This window comes from Glycine max, chromosome 12, assembly GCF_000004515.6.
Source record: "Glycine max cultivar Williams 82 chromosome 12, Glycine_max_v4.0, whole genome shotgun sequence".
NCBI classification, from domain to species: Eukaryota; Viridiplantae; Streptophyta; class Magnoliopsida; order Fabales; family Fabaceae; genus Glycine; species Glycine max.
The window spans coordinates 15,995,591-16,017,643 of NC_038248.2; the positions used below are offsets into that span (position 1 = coordinate 15,995,591).

The 22,053-nt window shown below is 29.3% G+C and overlaps 2 protein-coding genes across 2 annotated transcripts; both read right to left on the reverse strand.

Moving 5' to 3' along the window:
* Window positions 1–5,012: 5,012 nt before the first annotated feature.
* On the reverse strand, window positions 5,013–8,990 carry LOC100783689 (bHLH transcription factor). The gene is made up of 5 exons (NM_001354890.1): window positions 8,602–8,990; window positions 6,932–6,994; window positions 6,236–6,313; window positions 5,958–6,120; window positions 5,013–5,632 (listed from the first exon to the last, which is right to left on the reverse strand). Exons 1-5 carry the CDS (start codon window positions 8,739–8,741, stop codon window positions 5,366–5,368), a joined length of 711 nt encoding a protein of 236 aa, NP_001341819.1. The 5' UTR covers window positions 8,742–8,990; the 3' UTR covers window positions 5,013–5,365.
* A 4,579-nt stretch (window positions 8,991–13,569) lies between these two features.
* LOC100500083 (uncharacterized) lies at window positions 13,570–15,247 on the reverse strand. The gene is made up of 3 exons (NM_001249623.2): window positions 15,135–15,247; window positions 14,898–15,020; window positions 13,570–14,041 (listed from the first exon to the last, which is right to left on the reverse strand). The coding sequence occupies exons 1-3, from the start codon at window positions 15,234–15,236 to the stop codon at window positions 13,886–13,888; spliced, it is 381 nt and encodes a 126-aa protein (NP_001236552.1). The 5' UTR covers window positions 15,237–15,247; the 3' UTR covers window positions 13,570–13,885.
* Window positions 15,248–22,053: the final 6,806 nt, after the last annotated feature.

Consider the following 22,053-nt stretch of genomic DNA (forward strand, 5'->3'; position numbering starts at 1 on the left):
TTATTTTTTGTTTTCGAAAAATGAAAATATTTAAGAAGTGCTAGTTTAGTGTGCATTTACTTAGTTTCATGTTGGATTTCCTCTAATCACGTTTAAACGACTTAGTTTGTTTAAGTTTTTTATTTTTATTTTGTAATGTTTGTTTAAACTGTTTTTACTTAAAATAAATGCCTTTTGTTGGTGGGATTGTGACTTTCTGTTTTCAAAAACTGAAATTATTTATGTTAGATTTAGTGTATTTGGTTTCAAGTTGGATTCCCCATACATACTAGGTAATCTGGTTTTTGGTGCATATTCACATTTCTCGTTCGAAAATTTAATTTTGAACTGATAATTAATTTTTAATTGAAATAACTTTAGGCTTGCGTTGATAAAAAAAAATATACTTATTTTTTTTATTAACATTTTAGAATAAAAGTATTAAAATATAAATCACACCACTTTAAAATGTATTAATTTAAATATATTTTTAGTTAGTTAAATTAAGGGTCTATTTTTTAAAAAAGTCTCTTAAATTTGGTAAATATTTTTTTTCTCTCAAATTTGATAAATATTTTTTTAATCCTTCTCCCCAAAAGTGTTAAAAAAGAATCTTGAATGTGTAATTTTTGGTGGATTTTGACGGCCTTAATTTATTTTGGCAGTCGAAAGCAGCCACAAATTAAAAAATCAATATCCTCCACATGCGTACAATAATAACATGTATGGAGAGGGACTAAGAAAAACATTTGACTAATTTGGAGGACTAAAAATTAAATTTTAATTTGGAGGGTTAAAAAAATCCTTATATTTAAATGATTAAAAATATATTTAAACTAAATCAATTTTAATGAAAATCAACTTTATAAAATAATTTAATTTAAAATTAATTTTTTCAATGTTGACCAAAATACAAACAAATTATTTTCAATAATTGATTATAAAACACATTTTACATAAAGCTTAGAAACGAATTATAAATAGCAAGAATATACTTACATCTTTATTGCTAAACAATTTATGAATAAATAAATTTATAATTTATATCCTCAATCATGGCATTATAAGCTGAAGATAATTTATCATACAAACATATTAGAATCTAATTCCATATATTTAATTACCATTCATATATAATTATCACTAACATATTATCGATTCTAGGCAATATGCATAACATTTTAAATCTCTGTTATGCCTTAGAGTAACGAAACATTCTAGAACAACGTGTTGACGAATCAGATACCTTCTAAACATGATTTGTTGGATATACTCTAAACATCTTTCACATCACATGATTAGAGGACGAGTTCAGAGAATTAGTGAACACTTATTCTTGATTAAACACTTCTCAAACAATCCTATCACAAAATAAATAAAATCAAATAAAAAAGACAACTAGTTGTTTCCATAGGAATTAACTAATTATTTAAACTATAACAGACATGTTTCATAGTATTCTATATGTAGGATGATTACTATATGAAAATTATAAGACTTGGATATTAGTCGTGTTCAGGAGTCATTGTCATTGTCAGCTCCTATATACATGTCAGAGTAGGTCCTTCATAAGCTATGCCATGTTAATGTTATGGTAGAGGTAAAACAAATATAGTCAGACTGCCACAAACGATAGATAGGTGATTAGCCTAATTTCAAATTTGTCATTAAACTAGATTGATCCAACTTGGTTAATCAAATATGCATAACGAAACATCTAGCGATGCTTCGTCCGTTCCAAAACCTCCTTCAGAACTCTCATAGGAATTAGAATTAATTTTTCTATAAACATTTATAGAAGAAAAAGAAAATAAAACATTGAAATAAATTAAGTTTCTCGTATAAACTAAAATCAATTTTTTGCAGGAACTAAAATCAATTTAAGAACTTCATTTTTTATAGAAAAAAAGATAAATGAGTAAATACTATAAAAATTAAAAGCGCACATTGATTTTTTTTTCCTCTACAAGTATTTATATATAAGTTTATCCAAAGACAACCCTGTAAAGTGAATCTCATAAAAGATGTGATGAACCAAGATTGGCAAATTGCGCAGTTGGGATTAGTTTTACAAACTAATTTCCCATTTGGGTTTCTTTTAAAACTATTTTCGGAGAGAGTTTATTTTTAATAGGATTTCACATTAATGCTGGCGAAATGGCATACCTGGACGTTTCGACAAGGCAACCAGCGAAACGCGTAGCAGTCTAATTCGCCAGAAGGAGGAGCGATACATGTGCAGGGGGACATTTCGCCAGTGTTGTCTGGGAAATGCATGCTCCCTATTTAAAAACCTCCATCCACGAATGAATCATGAATAAATTAAGCATTTGGTGCGGGTACAAGCTTTCTATTCTTCCACCCGTAAACATTTCTTTCTTTGCATTTACTCAAATTTTGTTGAAAGTTAAATTGGTTAGTTAATAGTTTGAAACTTAAGTTGGTTAGTTGATACTGATATTAATTAATATTTATTGTATTTTATTTACTCAAATTTAGTAATACATATTTAGTTAATATATTTGTTGTGTTTTATTTATTTTCTATTTGATAATTAAATTATTTCTTTTAGTTATACATATTATAAAGTTTGTATGTTATTAATTGTATTACATGTATATGGTATGTTAGTTTTTGTATGTTAATCTTTTTTATTTTAGGTATTTTAAAGGTAGAAAAAACCACCAAAACAAATAGCTTTTAAAGTTTCTATTATAAATAATTAAAATAAATAAATAAATTTAACTAGAAAAAAGAGGAAAAAAGACTGCACTTTCTACACATTAAAACTTCATTAAAAAAAAATAAGAAATTCTACACACATTTTAAACAAAGAAGAAGAAAATAGATGCACACACCTTAAACAAAGAAGAAAAAAAAACATGCATACAAAACTAGCCTATTTCACTGGTTTTGACGATACAGGCCTCACCTGCCACCGATGCCTGCACCCTATGTTGCCTCACCTGCCACCCCTAATCTGCACCCTCTGATGCCTGCTACGCCCTACGTTACTTTGCACGGTATCACCAGTTTGACTGGCGACATACATGCTGCCATTCGCAGTTTCCACTGTGTCGCCCGTCAGCATGTGTCGCCAACATGCATGGCAATACACGTTCATACATACATAATTTTACGTGAAAAACAAATTCTCCCTGAAATTATTATGAAAACAGATCCATATCGAGAAATTATTTCTAAAGGAGATCGTTTGCGTTATTTTGCCAACCAAAGATTATCTTCAGTTGAGATATAAAACTATGTTAAATTGATAGGTAAATCGTAAATGTTAACGTATAGCATGAGCTGCATATTCAAAGAAAAATAAAACAATATTCACATCCATTCCAACCGATTCCCAGTGGCGCCGTCGCCATAGGCTTGTAATAAGGGGGCCCTTCCCCCTCTTTTAAACATAAAGGACAAAACAAGACGTGATTGTAATTGCATACTGCGCCACCGCGTTTCCAATCATTCCGCTTCCATTTTTATTTTATTTTGTACTTATTTTTTAAAGAGAAGGGATTAAGTTATTGATCTTCTCCATTATTCATTTTCTTAAAATTTAACTATTAAGAAGATTAATTATTCATTACAACTGATTAAATTTTAAAAAAATAAATAACGAAAATAAAAAAAAAAGTTATTCTTGTGAAAAATAGTAATGAATAATGAGTAAACTATACAGCCTCTGAAAAAATCTGGGTGAACTTTGGCAGCGGAAGGAATATCCATTTGTCCAACTAAGATGGACGGCGTCAGCATGACAGCTTCTATTGTTTAATATCTTAGATAAAGGCATGACAGCTTCTTTTAAGCTGGGATCAGCGCAGGGATATTCTTTTTTATGTTCCAAAGAAAATTATTATCAACACATTCTTTCTTAATCATTCCTTATTATTATTTATTAGTTAAAAATCATTAAAAAATAAATCTCTTTTCTTATTCAATGAATTTCCTTTTTATAGTTTTTTGAAAAAATTTATATTAAAAAGATGGGATAAAATATATTTGTAATTCTTATAACTTTAGTCAAACTTTATTTTAGTCACTAATTTTTAATTGATCAATCAGGTCCCTATACATTAAAAAATAAGTTAATTTAATCCTTATGCATTGCAAATCAAGGAACTAAATAAGAACCAAATCCACTTATTTTTTAATGCAAAAGAACAAAATTCGTCTATATTTTTAAAGGATAAGAATCAAGTTGATGAATTTAAAACTACAAGACTAAAATTAGAATTGACCGAAAGTACTCAGGCAAGAAAAAAAACACATTTTACCCGAAATGATGTGTCATGTCTCTAAGCTTAATGAGTCTGGCAAGTCATCAACCAAAGGAATCTCAATACAGAATCTGCGTTAGTTTAGTTTTTTGGTTTTGCCTATTTGTTTAAGACTTTGGGGTAGTTAAGAGGATTTTGTGGGTTAAGACTTAAGAGGAGGGGACTCCGATTGGATGTATGTGGACAAAGCTTTTTGAGAAAAACAGTTGGACTTGAGAGGATGCTTTTGACACGGTGTTAGTAATATTGAATGGTAATTGAAAATGTGTATTATAATTAGCATGCGGGGTTTTGATGGCTTGGAAGTTTAGTAGATTTACGAAAGATGGGACCATGCAATTTGTGCTTTTAAACAGAATAAATATTGTTTTTAATTCTCAACTTTTAAGGTTTAAGGGAATGGTCAAGGGGTCTCTTTTCCAAGGCCAGAACATGCCAACGGCTTACAACAATGAAGAATCAACAAAAACAATAGAACTCAATTTTTTTTTAAAGTTGTCTCAGCCCTATTCATATATTATCGTTCCTCTAGCTCAGCCTCAAATTTAGAAGAGTCATCAACCCCCACGTTATAGACAAGCGGCGTAGGGCTAATATACCTGTCACCGAGACACCATATGTAGTATTTGTATTTTCACCCCCCACACATCTCACTAATAGTTGAGAAACTTTCAATAACTTAATCTATTTGGCGTACAAAGGGAAATATGGCTGCACGAAATTTAAAACTAAAACTAAAGTACCATAGCTCTATTGCTTCCTTGATTGTTAAAACATAATATCTAGTATCTACTAGCCTATTTTGCAAAGCCTAAACCAAAATAATGCTACTGCCAACCTAACATTGGATTATCTTAGAACACAGTAGCAAGTATTAAAAAAGAGGTGAAGACAGCCAGAAAAGCTCATTTAACATTTACATGCAAATACCAGCATTAATCATAATAGTATCATATGCCGAATACAGTCAGAAGTCACCACTGGGTCCAGTTAGAATACTTAGAAGAAGAGAACTAACAAAGCCAAGAAGGTATTGGTAAAATGGATACAACCTTGGACCAAAATGCTGGCCCAGAGAATTGTACAGTGCCAGCTTAGGCAACTGGTGGTCGGAGAACATGATCCTGTGAGGTATCCACTGCAGCAGGTGGCATGAATTGCCACATTGCAACTCCTGGATAGCTAATAAAAGGTACCAACTTGTTGCCGTGGGCTTGGCCTTGCACCGCAAATGCAGCAGGGATTGCAGCAGGGGGAGGCATGAAACTAGGCTGTCCATTCAATGATTTCAGCTGCTGCTCCAGCTTCTCCTTCTCTGCCTTGAGCCTCTGTTTCTGATCGCGAAGTTCATTCTTCTCAGCCTATACAAACAGATAAGAAATTTGATATTTAATTCAGATAATATTGAGATTTTCAGTCACCATTAGGAAAAGGAACTACTTTTAAGGCAGAAAATGAGCTGTTTGGTTTGAAAAAAATGTTTTCTATTTTTATTTTTCAGTTACCTTGCTTTCAGCATTTTCCCTATTTTCAATAGTTTGTATAGGAAACAATGAAAATAAATTGTTTTCCCTGTTTCCTATAGAATTTTTGAAAACATAAAACAAAATGAATAATAGGTAACATTTTAATAATTAAAAGTGAAAACAGAACATTCTCTTATATGAATGTAACTTGAAACCTCACCTTCAAATCTTTAATCTTTTCTTGAAGACCCTGATTAGTGTCTTTCAACTTCTGGGCTTCACCCCTTAATTGGGTCACCATTCGGACAGCATCAATCAGGATAGCAGTCTTGTCCGTTTTGGCAGGCCTTCCAGGCTCCAAAATGGAGCCCAATTCAACAAACCTAATCATATCCATCATATAAGGTACATGCCTCAGCTACACATTTACACAAAAACTCACACAAGGATAACAGAAAGACAGGGGAGGTAGTTGGAATTTGGAAGTAAACAGTGTACTTGTCATTAAGCCTATCTCTTCGCAACTTCTCTCGACATGCCTTGGAGCTAGAAGCAGCACATGATTCAGACCTAACTCTGCAACAGGAAATCAACAAGAAAATAAACTTCCTCCAGGGATAAGCAGTCTGGATTGGGTACACTCATTTTTGGAGTGTAATCATTGATTTAATGTTGATATAAAGAAGAGGAGTTGATGTTACTAGACAGGGAAGTGTTATACTTGAACAAGATAACATATGCAATGCAATAGGATTTGTGATTATTTCTTCTTGATTAACATCACTTGCCCTAATTAACCTCATCCTTTGACTTAACTATATTATAGACATCTGTCAGTTGGTTTAAAATCACTTGTTGCTAGTGGTGCCAAGAAAATTTATTTAAATTATTTAAAAATTAAATTAACACTGCCTTTAGATTTAACTTAGGTTTTCAATCATTATTAATTTATTATGGTATAAAAAGAAATAAAACAAAACAGAACAGTAAACCATATGAAGACAGTAATAGCAAGTAGCCAGGCACACAAGCAAAAGTGCAAAACAGAGATTACGAAATAAAGTGAAAAGAGAGCATCAGAAGAGCAGGTAAGATTGCCAAGTGACTAAACATGCTGATTCTTTGTTTTCTTTCCTTTACTTGGCAATATTATTTTATTCAATAAAAATGAATGGGGAATAGAACAATGTGTACCTTTTCTTTGAGCCAGACTCTTTGAGACCGTCAGAATCCCCCAATGAGCCATCAATGTCAACACTAGGAGTAGATAATATTGTAATAAAGAAAAGCCAGTCAAAAAATAACTTTTTTTATAGAGGCACAGGTGGAGAGGTAAATATAGTAAGAATAAAATGTCAGCAGTCATGTTTGACCAAACAAAATTGTATATGGCCTTAAATCACAGACATATATGTTTTAGAAAGGAAAAAAGTAATCATCTAACAGTAAAAGGGAATTGAAATATATTCATTACATAAGAATGTATTACTAAGAATGGCAATAAAAGTAGCATTTCATAGTCCATATTCCATAGGTCTCTAAGGAAAAACCCTTCCTGAATTGGTATTATCAGCCATTCAGATACTCAAGTTCTCAACCTAAATCCATCCACTTCTCTCCCCTAAAAAAATGTCAAGCAAAAGAAATATGCATGATTCTGGTAAAATTATTTCCCATTCTCATAATAAAACCTAGAACCAAAGGAAAATGGCAGTAACGGGAGTTAGAATAATAATCTAGTCTTATCCCCCCACTAGGAGGAGTTGCTTTATTGGGCTCTAGCAGTAGTCAAATTTTAGTATACCATTTACTGAAGATTTTTCTTAATGGTTTTTAATAACACCTTTCTTAGGTCTTCGTCTTCCTCTGCCCCTTAATTAGAATATCCTTTTCTCTATTACCCCCCTTCTCTGACTTTATCAGGCTTCTTCTCAAATGACTAAACTTTACCACCTTACGTGAGTTTTTTCTTCTCCTCAATAGGTGCTACTCCTTCCATCTCACTTTCTCTCAAATATTTTTCTTCATAATATTGTACTTATCCAATCCACTCGTCCACCTCATCACTCTCATTTCTTCCACATTTCTTGTCCTTATCAGCACTTTCGCTACCCACAACAATCACTTCCATAGAGCATTAACAAACTTGTAAATCATAACTTCACAGAAGAATCTTCCCTTGAGTTAAACAACCACTCCACAATTAATTGTGGCTGAAGCACTTTTCCATTTCACCCACCTAGCTTGATTCCAACCTAAGATGACATTATGACTTCAAAATAGCAAACCACCAAACTTGGAGGTACAAATGATCCCCAATTTCATATGCCAACAACTTTATTACATAAATGTAAATAAGTAAATTAAGAAAACATGAATTACAAGCCAATCAACAGTTCTTTAAAACACACACTGCACAGTCATAAAATGCAGAAACATACATCCATTATTAACACAGAAAATTAAGCAATGTGAAATCTGCAGAAGCAATTAAGACTCGCACGTGCAAGAATGTCCTGAGGCACCAGCATTAATTCTGACCAGACATTTACACACAAAAATACCAAATTCAGCCACGTAACATTCAAAAAACAAAAACCAAAACAACAACCACCGGTGACTAAGAAATCCCAAATTTTTTTATTTTAAAAAAATCACATTTCTTCCAAGACCACAAAATTCTGTACGGCACAGAACTTCCGAAACACAAAACCCTAAAACCAAACATTCACAAAACCAACACAATCAAACACCGATTAAGAAACCCTAATCATCAATAATAAGCAAAAAGAGGCGAAATCAGAGAGTGCGAGAACGAAAGCGAGAAAAGGGAAAACGCAATTAGCGAAGCGATCTGTGAGTACCCGACATTGGAAGGAGCGTCGAGGGCGTTAGGGGGCCATGTGAAGGCGGAGGAATTGACGCCAAAGGTGGCATCCGGAACGGGAATATCGTCGATCAAGCCGTAATCGAAGAGCCAATTGGTATTTTCCCGGGAAACCATTCTGAAGGGTTTTCCCGGAAAATTGAGGATTCTTTTTTTTTTCCCGCACGGGGAAGACGCGGTGTTTTTGTTTTGCTGGGGAACAAATGGGGACTGTTGTTGCGTGGGGGTGTGGGGTTTGCTTGCACGTTTTCAAAGTTCGGAGAGGAAGAAGAGGAAAAAAAGGAAGGTTATTTAATTTAATAATATTTAACTATTTATTTATTGGTATAATTGTAATTGTTCTGGGACGCGTGTGTTAGAGTGAGGAGATGGGGAAAATTGGTGGCAACTGGCAAGTGGTGATTGAATTCTTCGTCGTCAGCTTTTACGACAAAAATAGAGTTCCGGGCTTGGACTTGGGCTTCAGTATTGGCCACTCTTGTTTGGATTACGAGACTTTTAATTAATAATTTCTTTTAAAAAATATTTAAATTCCAGTTAAAACCAAGTGTATGATTGGTTCGGCAAAGAATTGATTTTAATTCAATTTTAAATGTAACTTTACATGTTTAATTTCATGTAGGAGAAAACTTTAGAATTGATTATAGGTTGAGAATTGATTCTGAATTGAAATAATTTTAAATAATTTGTCCGTTGAATTCAAATTTTTTGACTGAATTTTATTCCTAATTTAATTTTATAATAAAACATTAAAACATAAATCAAATCACTTTAAAATTAATTTTAAATAAAATCAATTTTATAAAATTAATTTCATTCAAAATTAATTTAAGAAATTAAGTTAAAATGTTTAGTTGAAAATCAAATATGTAGTTAGGAACATATTTGAATTTTAAAGATAAAATATAAATATTTAAAATGATTTCTAATATTCACTTACAAATTCTTATACCATTCAATTGGTATGTAAATTTAAAAGCAGAAAATCATATGATACTAGAGGAGTGAAGTTCACTTCAATAGATGAAAATATTCAAATGAGATTGAATGTGAGAGAGAGTGATGAAAATCGAGATATGAGAAAGCACATAGGGTCATACATTTATATATAGGATTGAACTGAAATAATTTTTTATAGTAACTAAAAATAATTTTATATTGTATTTTAAATTATGTAATGTAAATATAAAATATAATTATACATTTAAAAATATTTATTTATTATATATTTCAACCATAATATAATTTATAAATTCAATAATATTAATTTATTATGAATTTTAATTGTATAAAAATAACATTTTTTTTTACATATGACTCAGCACATACATCAACTAACACAAAATTATTGTAATTTAATCATAATTTAAAGTTTGAATATTTGATACACAACTATATTAAATACTCAAAAAATATAACTTTGTTACTTTACTTGTCTTATTTAACTCAAGTAAAATTATTAAATAAACGTGATATGATATGTTACAAAAATAGACTAAATTACAAAAATAATACATTGGTATCTCCTTATACATTATAAAAACCTCTTACTTATTTAAAAAATATTATATCTATCGTACTTTTCTACAAAAGAAATTAATGTAAATGTTAAAAAAGTAAGATGTTATATAATTTCAGGAAACCCCAATAACATGATTAGTGTAATTTACTTAAAAAAAATTTATCTTATATAGCACACAAATAAAAACTAGTTCTACGTATCAAGAAAACCTTAAAATACCAATTAATTACAAAAATTAATTTGGTTAACCAAAATCTTAAGATTAATTAGTATTTTATCAGAAATACAAATGATCATTTAAAGAAGTTATTGTTAGTAGTAGGCTAGTAACATTTTGTGATGCTAGTAAGTAATTAGAGGTGGGAATAGGTCAGGCCGACCACTTAGCCTACCTAAAACCTGACCTGAACTGACTTATTTAATTAAAAGGTTAGGCTCAGACTTCTTTAAAAGCCTATTAAATTAGATAGACCAGGATTAGGCTTGTTAAACAACCTTATAGATAGGTCGGCTTTTATATATATATATATATATATATATATATATATATATATATATATATATATATAATTTTTTGGATACAATTAATTTTTTTAAACTAGTAGATTTTGATTACACATCAGTGCTCCATAACTTTCATTCCTATAATCAAGTAAGACTTTAATTATAAGTTAGGTGTGAGTCATGTGTCTCTTTATATTACTCATAATTTTTATTAGCTTTCTTATTTTTGTTAACGTTTCATTTCCATTAACTTTCCTATTACGACCAAAGAAATATTAAAGATTTAATATGAAAAAAGCTTTTAAAAAGGCTATCAGGCCAGACTAAGCCAAAATAAAAGTTTTTGATAGACTATAGGCCAAATTCTGATCTCAAAAATTCATCGTAGGATAGACTCAAGCCTTTTAAAGTCTGGTCTAACTTATTCTCACCCCTTACCAGTAGTAGGAAATAAAGATGGTGTTAAAGAAGTAATTTTATAAACAAAAAAGTGTTTATGCCTTTTGATTTTTATTTCTTTTTAATTTAGTATCGTAACATATTTTCTTTTCCTTTTTTGGATTCCTTCAATGAATAGTTAATCACTGCACTCTTTTTCCTTACTTAATGGAACACGAGGACATATCACTAATGACGATTACTTGGCACTATGTATTAAGAGGCTTAGCTATTTGTGGAGAAACAAAAGAAATAATAATGGTTGGGGAAGGGAGGGTGGGCATAACCTCTGTTTGGAATGGTTGTTTATTCAAATCTTAAATATTTGGTGCTTTATGGGATAGTATTGACCATTGGGGTGTTTTTGTTCTATCACTTGTTCAAAACAGAATCTCAAAATAGTGTCTACACTATACAATTAAAATCTATATTTTTTGGATCTGGATCCTCTAGCAAATTTTCTCTACTCCTCTCTCCATCGAAAATCCTGACCGTCCAATATTGCAGCCAACGATCCAGACAAATCAAGCTACTAAAATATCATTACAATAATTTTGAACCTTTGGATGCTACTAAAATTAATACAGTGAACTGAATATGCAATGGGAGATTGGCAGTACGGTAGCTTCACAATATAACCTGAATCAAATTATTACAGTGGACTGAATATGCATTTGGGTTTATCTATTTTTATAAGTAATGAAACACAAATGCAATATATTCATTCTTCATCACGGGGGCTTTGAGTGAATATGCTAGGGAGATTGGTTCATCAGTGAGGGAGGAGTTCGGGGAGAAGGAAGGGTGAGCGAGTGATGGAGCCTGGAAGTTGCTGGAGAAAGATGGAAAGTTGGATTTATTTCTAAACCTTTAGATGCATCCATAGGTTAAACTTTATTGTAATAATTAATTTAATTCTCTTAATAGCTTGTTTTGTTTGAACCGTTGGATGCAATGAACGGTTGAGATGTTTGCTGGAGAGAGCTGTAGAGAAAATTTGCTGGAGAATATCCATGCCAGATCCATATCTTTTATGTATCAAAAACACCCTATATTATTATCATCAATGTTATTTTTAAAGGTTTAAATATTTTCACTTCTTACAGTTTAATGTTTTTTTATTTTAGTTTTTGTAAATTATATTTTATCCTTAAATCAACTTAGATGACGCTTTGACACATAAAAAATATTATCTAAATCGCCATAAGGACAAAAAATTTAAAAAACAGAATTTAAAAGGAATAAAACTTAAATTTGTTTGCAAAAATGAAAATAAAATGATAAATTGAAAGGATTAAAAATGTATTTAAGTTTTTCTTTAAAATAAAAAGAAATATAATTGAGGTTATATAATAGTGGATGGTTTATAAAGATAGGTACAGGGATAAAATATTAAGAAAAAATATATATATTTACAAATGTAGTTATAAGAACAAAATGCACATAAAAATGTAAAAATGTGTAATCAAAATTCCCTATTTTCTTTACCATCATGATTCTGTATCTATGTTTATAGATAATTATTTTATGTATTATTAATTTGATTCTTATATATGTGATATATTTTTAATTTGATCTTTATACGTGTAAGATATTCTTAATTTGATACCGATAAGAAATGAAAATATCTAACATGTATAAGGATAAATTAAGAATATATAGTGACCAAATTAAGGGGATTAACTATCAACATAAAATCATTAGAGACAATAGGGACCAAATTCGTAACCTTTCCACAAAGAACCCATTTAATAAGTTTTAGATAGAGACCAACTTGAGAATTTGTGAGTCATTTGAGACTAGCTAGGGTCCGTTTGTGTAAACTGTTTTTATTTTTTTAAGAACTAAATTCTATTTGTTTCTTTAAAAAATATTATTTTCATAATTATATTTTTTAAGTTTAAACAAAAATCCCTAAATTATGTATTTATCCAATTAAAAATAAAGACAAAAATCAAATCATTCAATCTAATTCAAATTACCTTTAATCAAATTAAATTTAATATTATATTGAAATCAACCTGGATCAAACTGATAAATGATATTTTATAAGTATTATAAAACATCGGAAACACAAACATCTGTAATTAGTTGTAAGATCTATTTTTTTTTATTAAATAGACAAATGTTGATTGTTTGTTTTTGTAAGAGCTACCATTAGTTATGTTTTGTTTCTTTCATGTCTTTCTCTCTCTAACGTACGTAACTATATTTTGTTACTCGCAAAGAGGAAACCATCTAAATCCATTAACTAATATGTCTTCGATTCACAGTTTAATCATGATTTAACCATCAATTTAATGGATCCAAGCAATTAAATCATGACCGAGTTCTTTCGGCCGTTCAATCCAATTCGACTTTTCAGAAATTGCATTTAGAGCAATTAGAAATTGAAACTACTTATCTTTCCCAAATGTTCCTCGTAAGTGTGTGAATTATATTTAAACTAATAATTGGTTTAATCGGTTTGAACTAATATGACTTGGCAATCAAGTTGCATTGATAAACTTAATATATACGACTACAAAGTATACAAAAAGAGAAAATTAAAATAGCATTCTGAAGAAAATGAATACACTAAAATACCCTTTTATAATAAAGTAACTTGCCCCTTCAAACCGACACTATTCCATGTCCACACCAAACCTTATACAAATAATAAAAGATCAACCACTTGGAATTTGTGACTTACAAGGAACGAATCCTATTAACTTTATTTTATTATTAAGAGAATAAACATAATGGGTCTTATTTAAAGCTCTGGCAAACTTTGTTCAATGTGTTCGTTCATGCATCATCACACAGACTTGGGTGAATGTGTCTGGTGAATAGAACAATTGATCCTTTTCCTTAACTCATCAGGGTTTGCACCCACAGTTTTATCCACTAGAGCTCCTCGATTCATCAACAAAAAGGTAGGAATGGCTTTGATTTCCAACTTGGAAGCTACTTCCTAGATAGAGCCACACAACACACATTAAGAGAGAATTCTGAATACAAGTGATACTCAACAATTATATGCACCAGAACTTCTCTCTTGGAAGCTCTAAAAAAGGATTAGAAAAGATATTAATTCATTATAAGTCACCTATAGATATCATCAGCAAAGTCACAATTATATATTCTTGTGATTAATAATGCCATTATTCTAAGTTAATAAAAGGCTTGAAACCTACGTGATTTTATTTATTTATTGAGATTAGATTAGGAATAATTTTAATAATATTATTATGTTTGCTGACATAAAAACAGTCTACATGACCTCAAAGTTGGGTTTGGAATCCAAAAGTAAACAGTCTTATCCACCTGAGCTCCTCCACTCATCAAAACAAATTAAAGGCTTTGATTTCCAACTTGGAGGCAACTTCATAGATAGAACAAAATATGAGAACATAGCAGTCGAACAAAAGTGGCTAAGAATTATGAATATAAGTGATATATACTCAGGAATCATGCACAGAATTTGTCCTTTCAATTTTCAAACCATTCATAAAGGATAGCAAAAGATATTATTTATAATTGTAGGTCACTTTTTTATATCATCCGCAAAGTCACACTTTATTAAGAATCAATTAGTTAAAGGCTTGAAACCTCTGTTTTTTTTCTCTCTTTTTTCTTGAGAATAGAATAGAAGCTTACATGCATTCAAAATTAAACAACTAGGAAATGTTTTTCTGGACAACGCTTTTCATGATTTTATATGAATATTAGATAGCATTGCATGTTCTGCCAATTAGAAGCAGTAGTTTTATATAAACACCAAACGATGAAGGATGTCCTTCCCACCATAGGTTATACAAATAAATTACCTTGACCTCATCAACATCAACATTCAGAAAGAGAACACTTTGATAGGTGGAGGCCAGTTCTTCAAAAAAAGGATTCATAGTTATAGAAGGCATGCACCAATAAGCAGAGAAATGAACCATAACCTGCAATAGGAAGAATAAAAGAGTTATTAATAACCTTAACCAACCAATTGTAATAATTACAAATGCAAACTGATTTATAACTAAATGAATCCCCAGAAAACAAATGATACTCACAGGATAGCCTTTATTGGTTGCATTAGTTATGTGGTGTTCCCATGATTTTCTTGAGTCAATTTTCACCACTTTAGATTTTTTGAGCTGTTGTTGGCCTTTCATTTCTTTCTGCTGCAGCTGCTTCTTCAAAATGTTGATTTATATATAAAATACTCTTGGAGGAAATCTCAGTACTGTAGAAGAAATGCTGATTTTCTCTTGAATAATAAATCTGTTTAATTGAATTATATAATACAGGATATAACCAATCTAATCTAGCTGGGGCATTGTTTTAGCTAATTCTTTGGTCATGTTCATTTGGCCAAATAATAAAAATTATAGTTAGACTTCTATTATTAGTGTTCATGCATATATAGATCTATTGATAACAAATATATATATATATATATATATATATATATATATATACACATATATATGAGAATTTTGCCAAATTAAAAAACACATCTTGCTATTTGTCAGCTTTGCTCCCTGACTCGTGTCATGATGACATGCAAAAAACACAGCAAGCAGTGGCAAATTCTAGTCTCTTATCAGTGCTGTGGAGAATGGACCATGCCCATATTTGCTAACCAAAAGAAAAAGAAATACAGATGATATTATTATTAATATTAATAAGATTAAATATGTTTAAGATCCATATATACAAATATAGTAGTTTTATATAGTTTTTTTTTTCTTATATCGATTATTGTAATATTCATTTTCATTAGTCCCCTCTGTGAACCTGTCAATAGTAACATGTTTGACATCCTTATAAATATAATAATTTTGGTTTTATATCCTAAAAATGTATGACTTTCAGACTAAAATATAAAAAAAATGATAGACATGATACAAACAAATTTTAACTATTTTTATCTTATTTAATAATATTATTTCAAAAATATCTTTCAACTAATTGATATTTTATTTTCTATGACGACTCTTTAATTGTTGATTCAATTTCTAAAGAAAAATACTTTGCAAAATATAGCATTTTTGTTTTTAAGTATTCCCTATCATGAGGACAAGGATTGATCAAAACAAGCAATGGCAAATATTGTAGGGGTCATAAACAATAAAAACAATTTATAGAAAGTAAAAGTAAAAATTATTTTTTTAAAAAAAAATGTAAGACACGTAAAATATGAATGATGAGGATAATTAAAAAAGTTCCTTTTAGAATAAATATCCTCCTCTATTAATGAATAACTTAATTTTTAGAGCTGTTATATGATACCATAATAAATCTATAGAGATTTTGATTGTGGATAACAGCTGTATGAATTCTCATTTAATGAAGTCATTATGAATTCCCATTTTATGAAAGCTATAACGAAACAAATGACATGCTTCATTAACGAGAGTCGAGAACTTATGCAGCTATTGATTCAAAAACTAAGCAAACCCCCTAAATTTATTAGAATATCACAAAATATCTCGTGGTATTTTATCATTTAGTTTAGGTTTAATTGTATTTTTACATTCAACTTTTTAATTATCAACAAATTTTGTCTTTCACAAATTATTTTAGTGTATTTTATCCCTAACTTTTAGAACCTTAGAAATTTTATTCTCTTCATTTTTCAATTAATAAGCATAAAAGTTGAAGATAAAATTTATCAAAAAATAAAAAAAAATTAAGAAAATATTCGCTAAAAATTAGGAAAATTAAGTAAAAATTTTCAAAAAATAGAAAATTAGGAACAAAATGATAGAAGTTAAAATTCATATATTTTTTAAAAGTTAAGAGTAAGATATATTAAATTAATGTGTTGAGAATAAAATTCGTCAAAAATTAAAAAGTTCGAAATAAAAATATAATTAAGCATCTTTTTACCTGTGGGAGTAACAAACATCACAATAATAACTCAAGACATGCTATCTAACCAACTGAACTCAACTATCATTAAGCCTTTAGTTTAAGGATCTGAGAATTCTTGTTTTATTTGCAATTTTTTTAAAAAAAAAAAACTGAAAATTCCTGCTGGCATGGTTGTTAACCGATGAAGTAATTACGTACAAGTCATCTTGAAGTTAAGACATCTGATTCGAATCTTTGACATTACAAGGAAAGTTTATAAGTTGTATTCTCCTTCTACGTGCTGGTCCAATCTAATATTATTAGCCCCCCAAAATATAAAAAACAAGATAAGCTAAGGAATCTAGTCTTTCAGTTTTGGCAGGCAACAAAGTGACAACAAAATCTTGAACCTTAACGTTTTTATTTTTTATGAGGAACTTGCAATTTTGGATATATGGATTTGGATATCTCATGTCATTTTCACAGCCAGAATTTCTTTATGTTCCAAATTCTTACGAGAGATGTGAATGACAATGGTCAAGTAGCCCATTTTATATAAATACGCAGCTAAACAAGATCATGTGTGAGACTACCACTCTTGTGATGATGTGTAGGCCATCCTTGTTGGTATTTAAATCTGCATATGATTTATCATGAATCAATCTTATCCCTAACTGCTGAAACAACTAAGGATGGTTAACCTTATCGGCTAACGTATTCAGCATACTTAATTGGAAATTTTAAATGATGTTCTTTAGTTGTTTTTGTTACAATTATTTGATATGTAAATTTTTGTTTTTCATTTCTATCAATAAAAAAATGTAAATTTTTATATAGATAATTCCTGAAGCAAAGGTGGTCCTAAGCGTCCAGGACTCTGTTTTTAAAGAGGTGCCAAAATTTTGTGTAGTTTTATAAATATTAAAATAAAAAATTATATAAAATAAAACAATCATTGGCCATTAATCAACTCATTACTAATGAGTGATATTTTCACTTCTCAACTAAATCTTATTTCAGAAGAATTCTTTTTAAAATTTACTCATAATTTTTGGAAAAGGAACATGTGATAGAAAAAAATTTAATTTACTCATAATTTTGGAAAACTAAAAAATTGAATAATTTTTTTTTTTAAAAAAAGGTCTCTAAATGCACACAATCAAACCTTGAATCTCCTAAAATTAAATTTTAAATTAATTTTTTTCTCTAATCTATTTTTAAGGCTTGATTTAGTCTTTGAAGTTTTTTAGATTAAATTTAGTCTTCTAATTTATAAATTTGGCTCAACATGGTCATGCCTTTAAACTAGACAGGTGATGTTAAAAATGTATAATTAATGATAATTTTAAACCGTCATAAACTATAATAACATTAGTATGTTCTTAACATCATTAGTTTACTAATTGGAACAGAAAAATAAAATTAAATCAATTTTAAAAATTAGAGAAGATAATTGAACTCGAAAAAAACTAGACAATCAAATCGAACCTAATAAAGTTAGAGCATGAGTTATTTTTGTTTTTTTATCCATTTGTTTTATTTTTGTTTTAACGTATGTTTGAAAAAAATGTATTTATAAAAGTAAAATTTTCCTTTACAAACATAGTTAACTAATTAAGTTCTCCAAAATGCCAGAAAAAGTCAGACAAAATATTTAACCAGAGAACATATATTTGACTATAATGTGACATGTATTTCTTATGTTATTTAAAACACGTATAAAATTCTAAGAAAAAATTGTTATGTATAAAAATTTAAAAAGATATGAAATTTCTTAATTTTAAAATATGATATAATAAAATAATTCAATTATTTTACAACTATACTTATAAAAAAAATTAATTTTATACTATAATATTAAATTTTTTAAACAATATTTTGAATAATTTAACATATACAAATTAATTATATTAAATGCAAACTATTGAAATCAAAAGTACTTAAAATAACTTATTATTTTAATCTTTACTAGAAAATTTATATTTCATCAACACTTATGTGATATATTATTATACGTGTCTAGTACTATCTTTATCCCATGAGAAAAAATATATGCTATGTTAGTAACTATTAAGTTCTGTGGCGTGAGTATTTTTTTTTTCTTCTTAACTAACATAATCGTGCACTTTTAAGTTATAGCACGATACATTAGTTGTAACAAATACTTAAAAGACTAGTATTTCTGTTTGCTCAAATTTTCATTAAGGATTTATAATGAAATTATATGTTGTTAGTATATTAAAAATAATAATATAAAATGGAGTTAGTATTAAAAAATATTTTAATTTAAATTTTTCACATTCTCATCACTTTTATCATGTTGTTATTATCACACAACAGAACTCTTAAATTATTTTAATATAATATAAAAATCTCAAAACGAGTTTATTTTGAAATTAACCACATTTTTTAAAAGTTATTTTTTTAAAAAAATTGAAATGAAAAGTAAAACAAATTGTTGTTTTTAAAATCTTCAAAACTCAAAACTAAAAATCACCCCAAATAGAGCCTAAAGTATTTATAGGCCTAATGGATTTGTTAAGTTGTAGGGGGTATTATTGAATAAGTAATTTAAAACTCTTTTGTAATAAAAAAATTTGATAAATTTATTTTCATATATTTGTTAAAAAAAGTTAACCTTATTTCAAAAAAATTGTTATATCCACCTCAATGCCCATCAAATCAAGGTTAGGGGTTGGAATGAGTCAGGTAAACACATAACCCATATTACCACGGGAGACATCAATTGTATGAATTCGGTCTTCTGCTTCAATAGGTAAGGAAAGATATAGTCTATTAACATCTTAAACTTCAGGTTGCACAAAGGTTAACCACCTTGAGGTAAAAATAACAAACATGCGCATATGATATCATATACAAATAACAAGCAATAGTGATTCAAGATTACCAAACTCAACATTGGTCATACCCTAGACAATGTGTGAAGCCACTATGAAGAGCATGCACGACTTTAACTAATAAATTCTTTAATGTGAACCCAATTTTAATTAAGTTATCCAATTTTAGCTTTGGGAATCAACGTGTGTTTATATGTTTATTGGGTCAAGCCTAATAGGCAAGTGTGTTGAGTTTGTGTGTAAGGTCTAATGGTATTAATATCCATGGTAGTTCTATTTATTTAAAGAAGGGTAGGATCTTTACTTGACCCGAGTCCTCTATGATGACTTAGGGTGTGTTTGGTTTGCATTTTCATTTTTTGTTTTCATTTTCTGAAAATTGTTTTCATTTTTAAAAGATTAGAATTCTAAAAACATGTTTGGTTTGACTTCTTATTTTCTGCTTTCAAGAAATAAAAACATTGAAAATTCATTTTCAAAAGGAAATGTATTTTTATATTTGTTTAAAATTACATTCCTTGCCACCGCATTTTCATTTAACCCAAAATGAGGTTCCTGGTTTCAACTGAAAACTAGATTTTATTAAAAACAGAAATCCAACCAAATACATTTTCATCACCATTTTCTATTACCAGTGAAAATGAAAACAGAAAACAACCAAACTAAACACCCCTTTATTGTTCCATCCAAGAGTTAGTATGTAAAAGAGGAAAGCTAAAGAGGAAGTTCCTTTTTCCCACATATAGGCTTGTGTGTGCGTTTTCATAGTTGCTCTAGGTAGTATCTTCAAGATCTATGTAATTTATATTTTTTGTTATTTTTTGGGCATTCTAAATTCTAGCATAGATCTTATTAATACATACACTTTCACACTTGACCAATATTTAATAGACATTCTAGTGAGATTTAAATTGATTTGTAAAATTACAAATTTTATGTTTCAAATTATCTTATTTTTATCTTAATTAATTTATGTTTTAGGTTTGATTTGGTCCTCTTATTATTTAAGGTTCATTTAGGTTCGTGTTTTTTAAAAAATAATTCATTAGGTCTTTTATTTTTAAAATGTTCAATTAGATCCTTTACCCTGTCTTTGGATGAGGTATTTAAATAAGGTAATTCATTTTTTTAATGAAGTTAAGATACCTCTATCATAATTCAGTTGTTTGGATATGAAATTTCAAAAAATTTAAAATGACATCAATTTTTAAAAGAATTTTAATAGACTAAAATGGTTGGAATTGAAATTCCATCTAAATGGTAAGAATTTCAAATTCTCTCCTCTCACATAGGCCTATTCGTTCTCTCACACCTAAGTGGTGGTGGTGGTCGAAGTAACACATCACGGCGGAGGAGTCACCGAGAAAATCCTCCAGCTTCGGCAGCGACAGCGCATGGCCCACACTTTGTAATGAAGATTCAACGAAACTCATGTTGTTGTGGTCCATATTCTGCTCAACACATGAGGCTTTACGTTAAATTGAACTAGTAAGAACTAAGATGGAAAAAATATAGAGATCGACAACGCCAAGCCTTGAGCGACGCGAAGTCGATCGAGGCAGAGCTCGGCCTCACGCTTTCGGGTCTCTTCGCGCTTGAGCTGCTCCATTGTCGCGACGAACCTTTTATCACTCCATCTCTTTTTGGGGAGAACGTTGAGACCTCTGTGCCCTCCCATTCTTGATTGTAGCAACTTACTATCACTATAGGGGAGTGGGAATTTAATGGAGTTATTTGTGAATTTCTGTAGTCTATAAAACTCCAACCTTTGATGGACAATTAGTTCAGGCGGAAGGTGAAGAGGCTGAATAGAGAAGAAGAAGGTGAGGAGGCGTGTTAATACAAGAATATTGGGTAAGATTTAAAATTGTTTAGCATTAAAATTATTTTGATTATTTAATTATTAAATATTAAAAAAATTAATTATTAAATATTTTCTCGCGTTAAAATTATTTTGAAAATTTAAGTATTTAAAAAATGACTAATATTTATTTTTATTCAATATTGAAATTTTAATTTTTAAATAAATATTTTAAAACAAAAATTTGAATTTCATTGAAATTGAATTACTTTATCCAAACAAAAAAATTAAAATACAAGAAATTGAATTACTTCATCCAAACAAGATATTTACAAAATGAAAGGAATTTAAATCAAGACAATTAAAATGTTGTGTATTTGAATTTTCTAAAAATTTTCAAATCCTTCACCGAAACACAAGGTTATGTTTTTTAAAAATGTGTTCAATTGTGGTTCCACTTCTCTTTATTCTGCT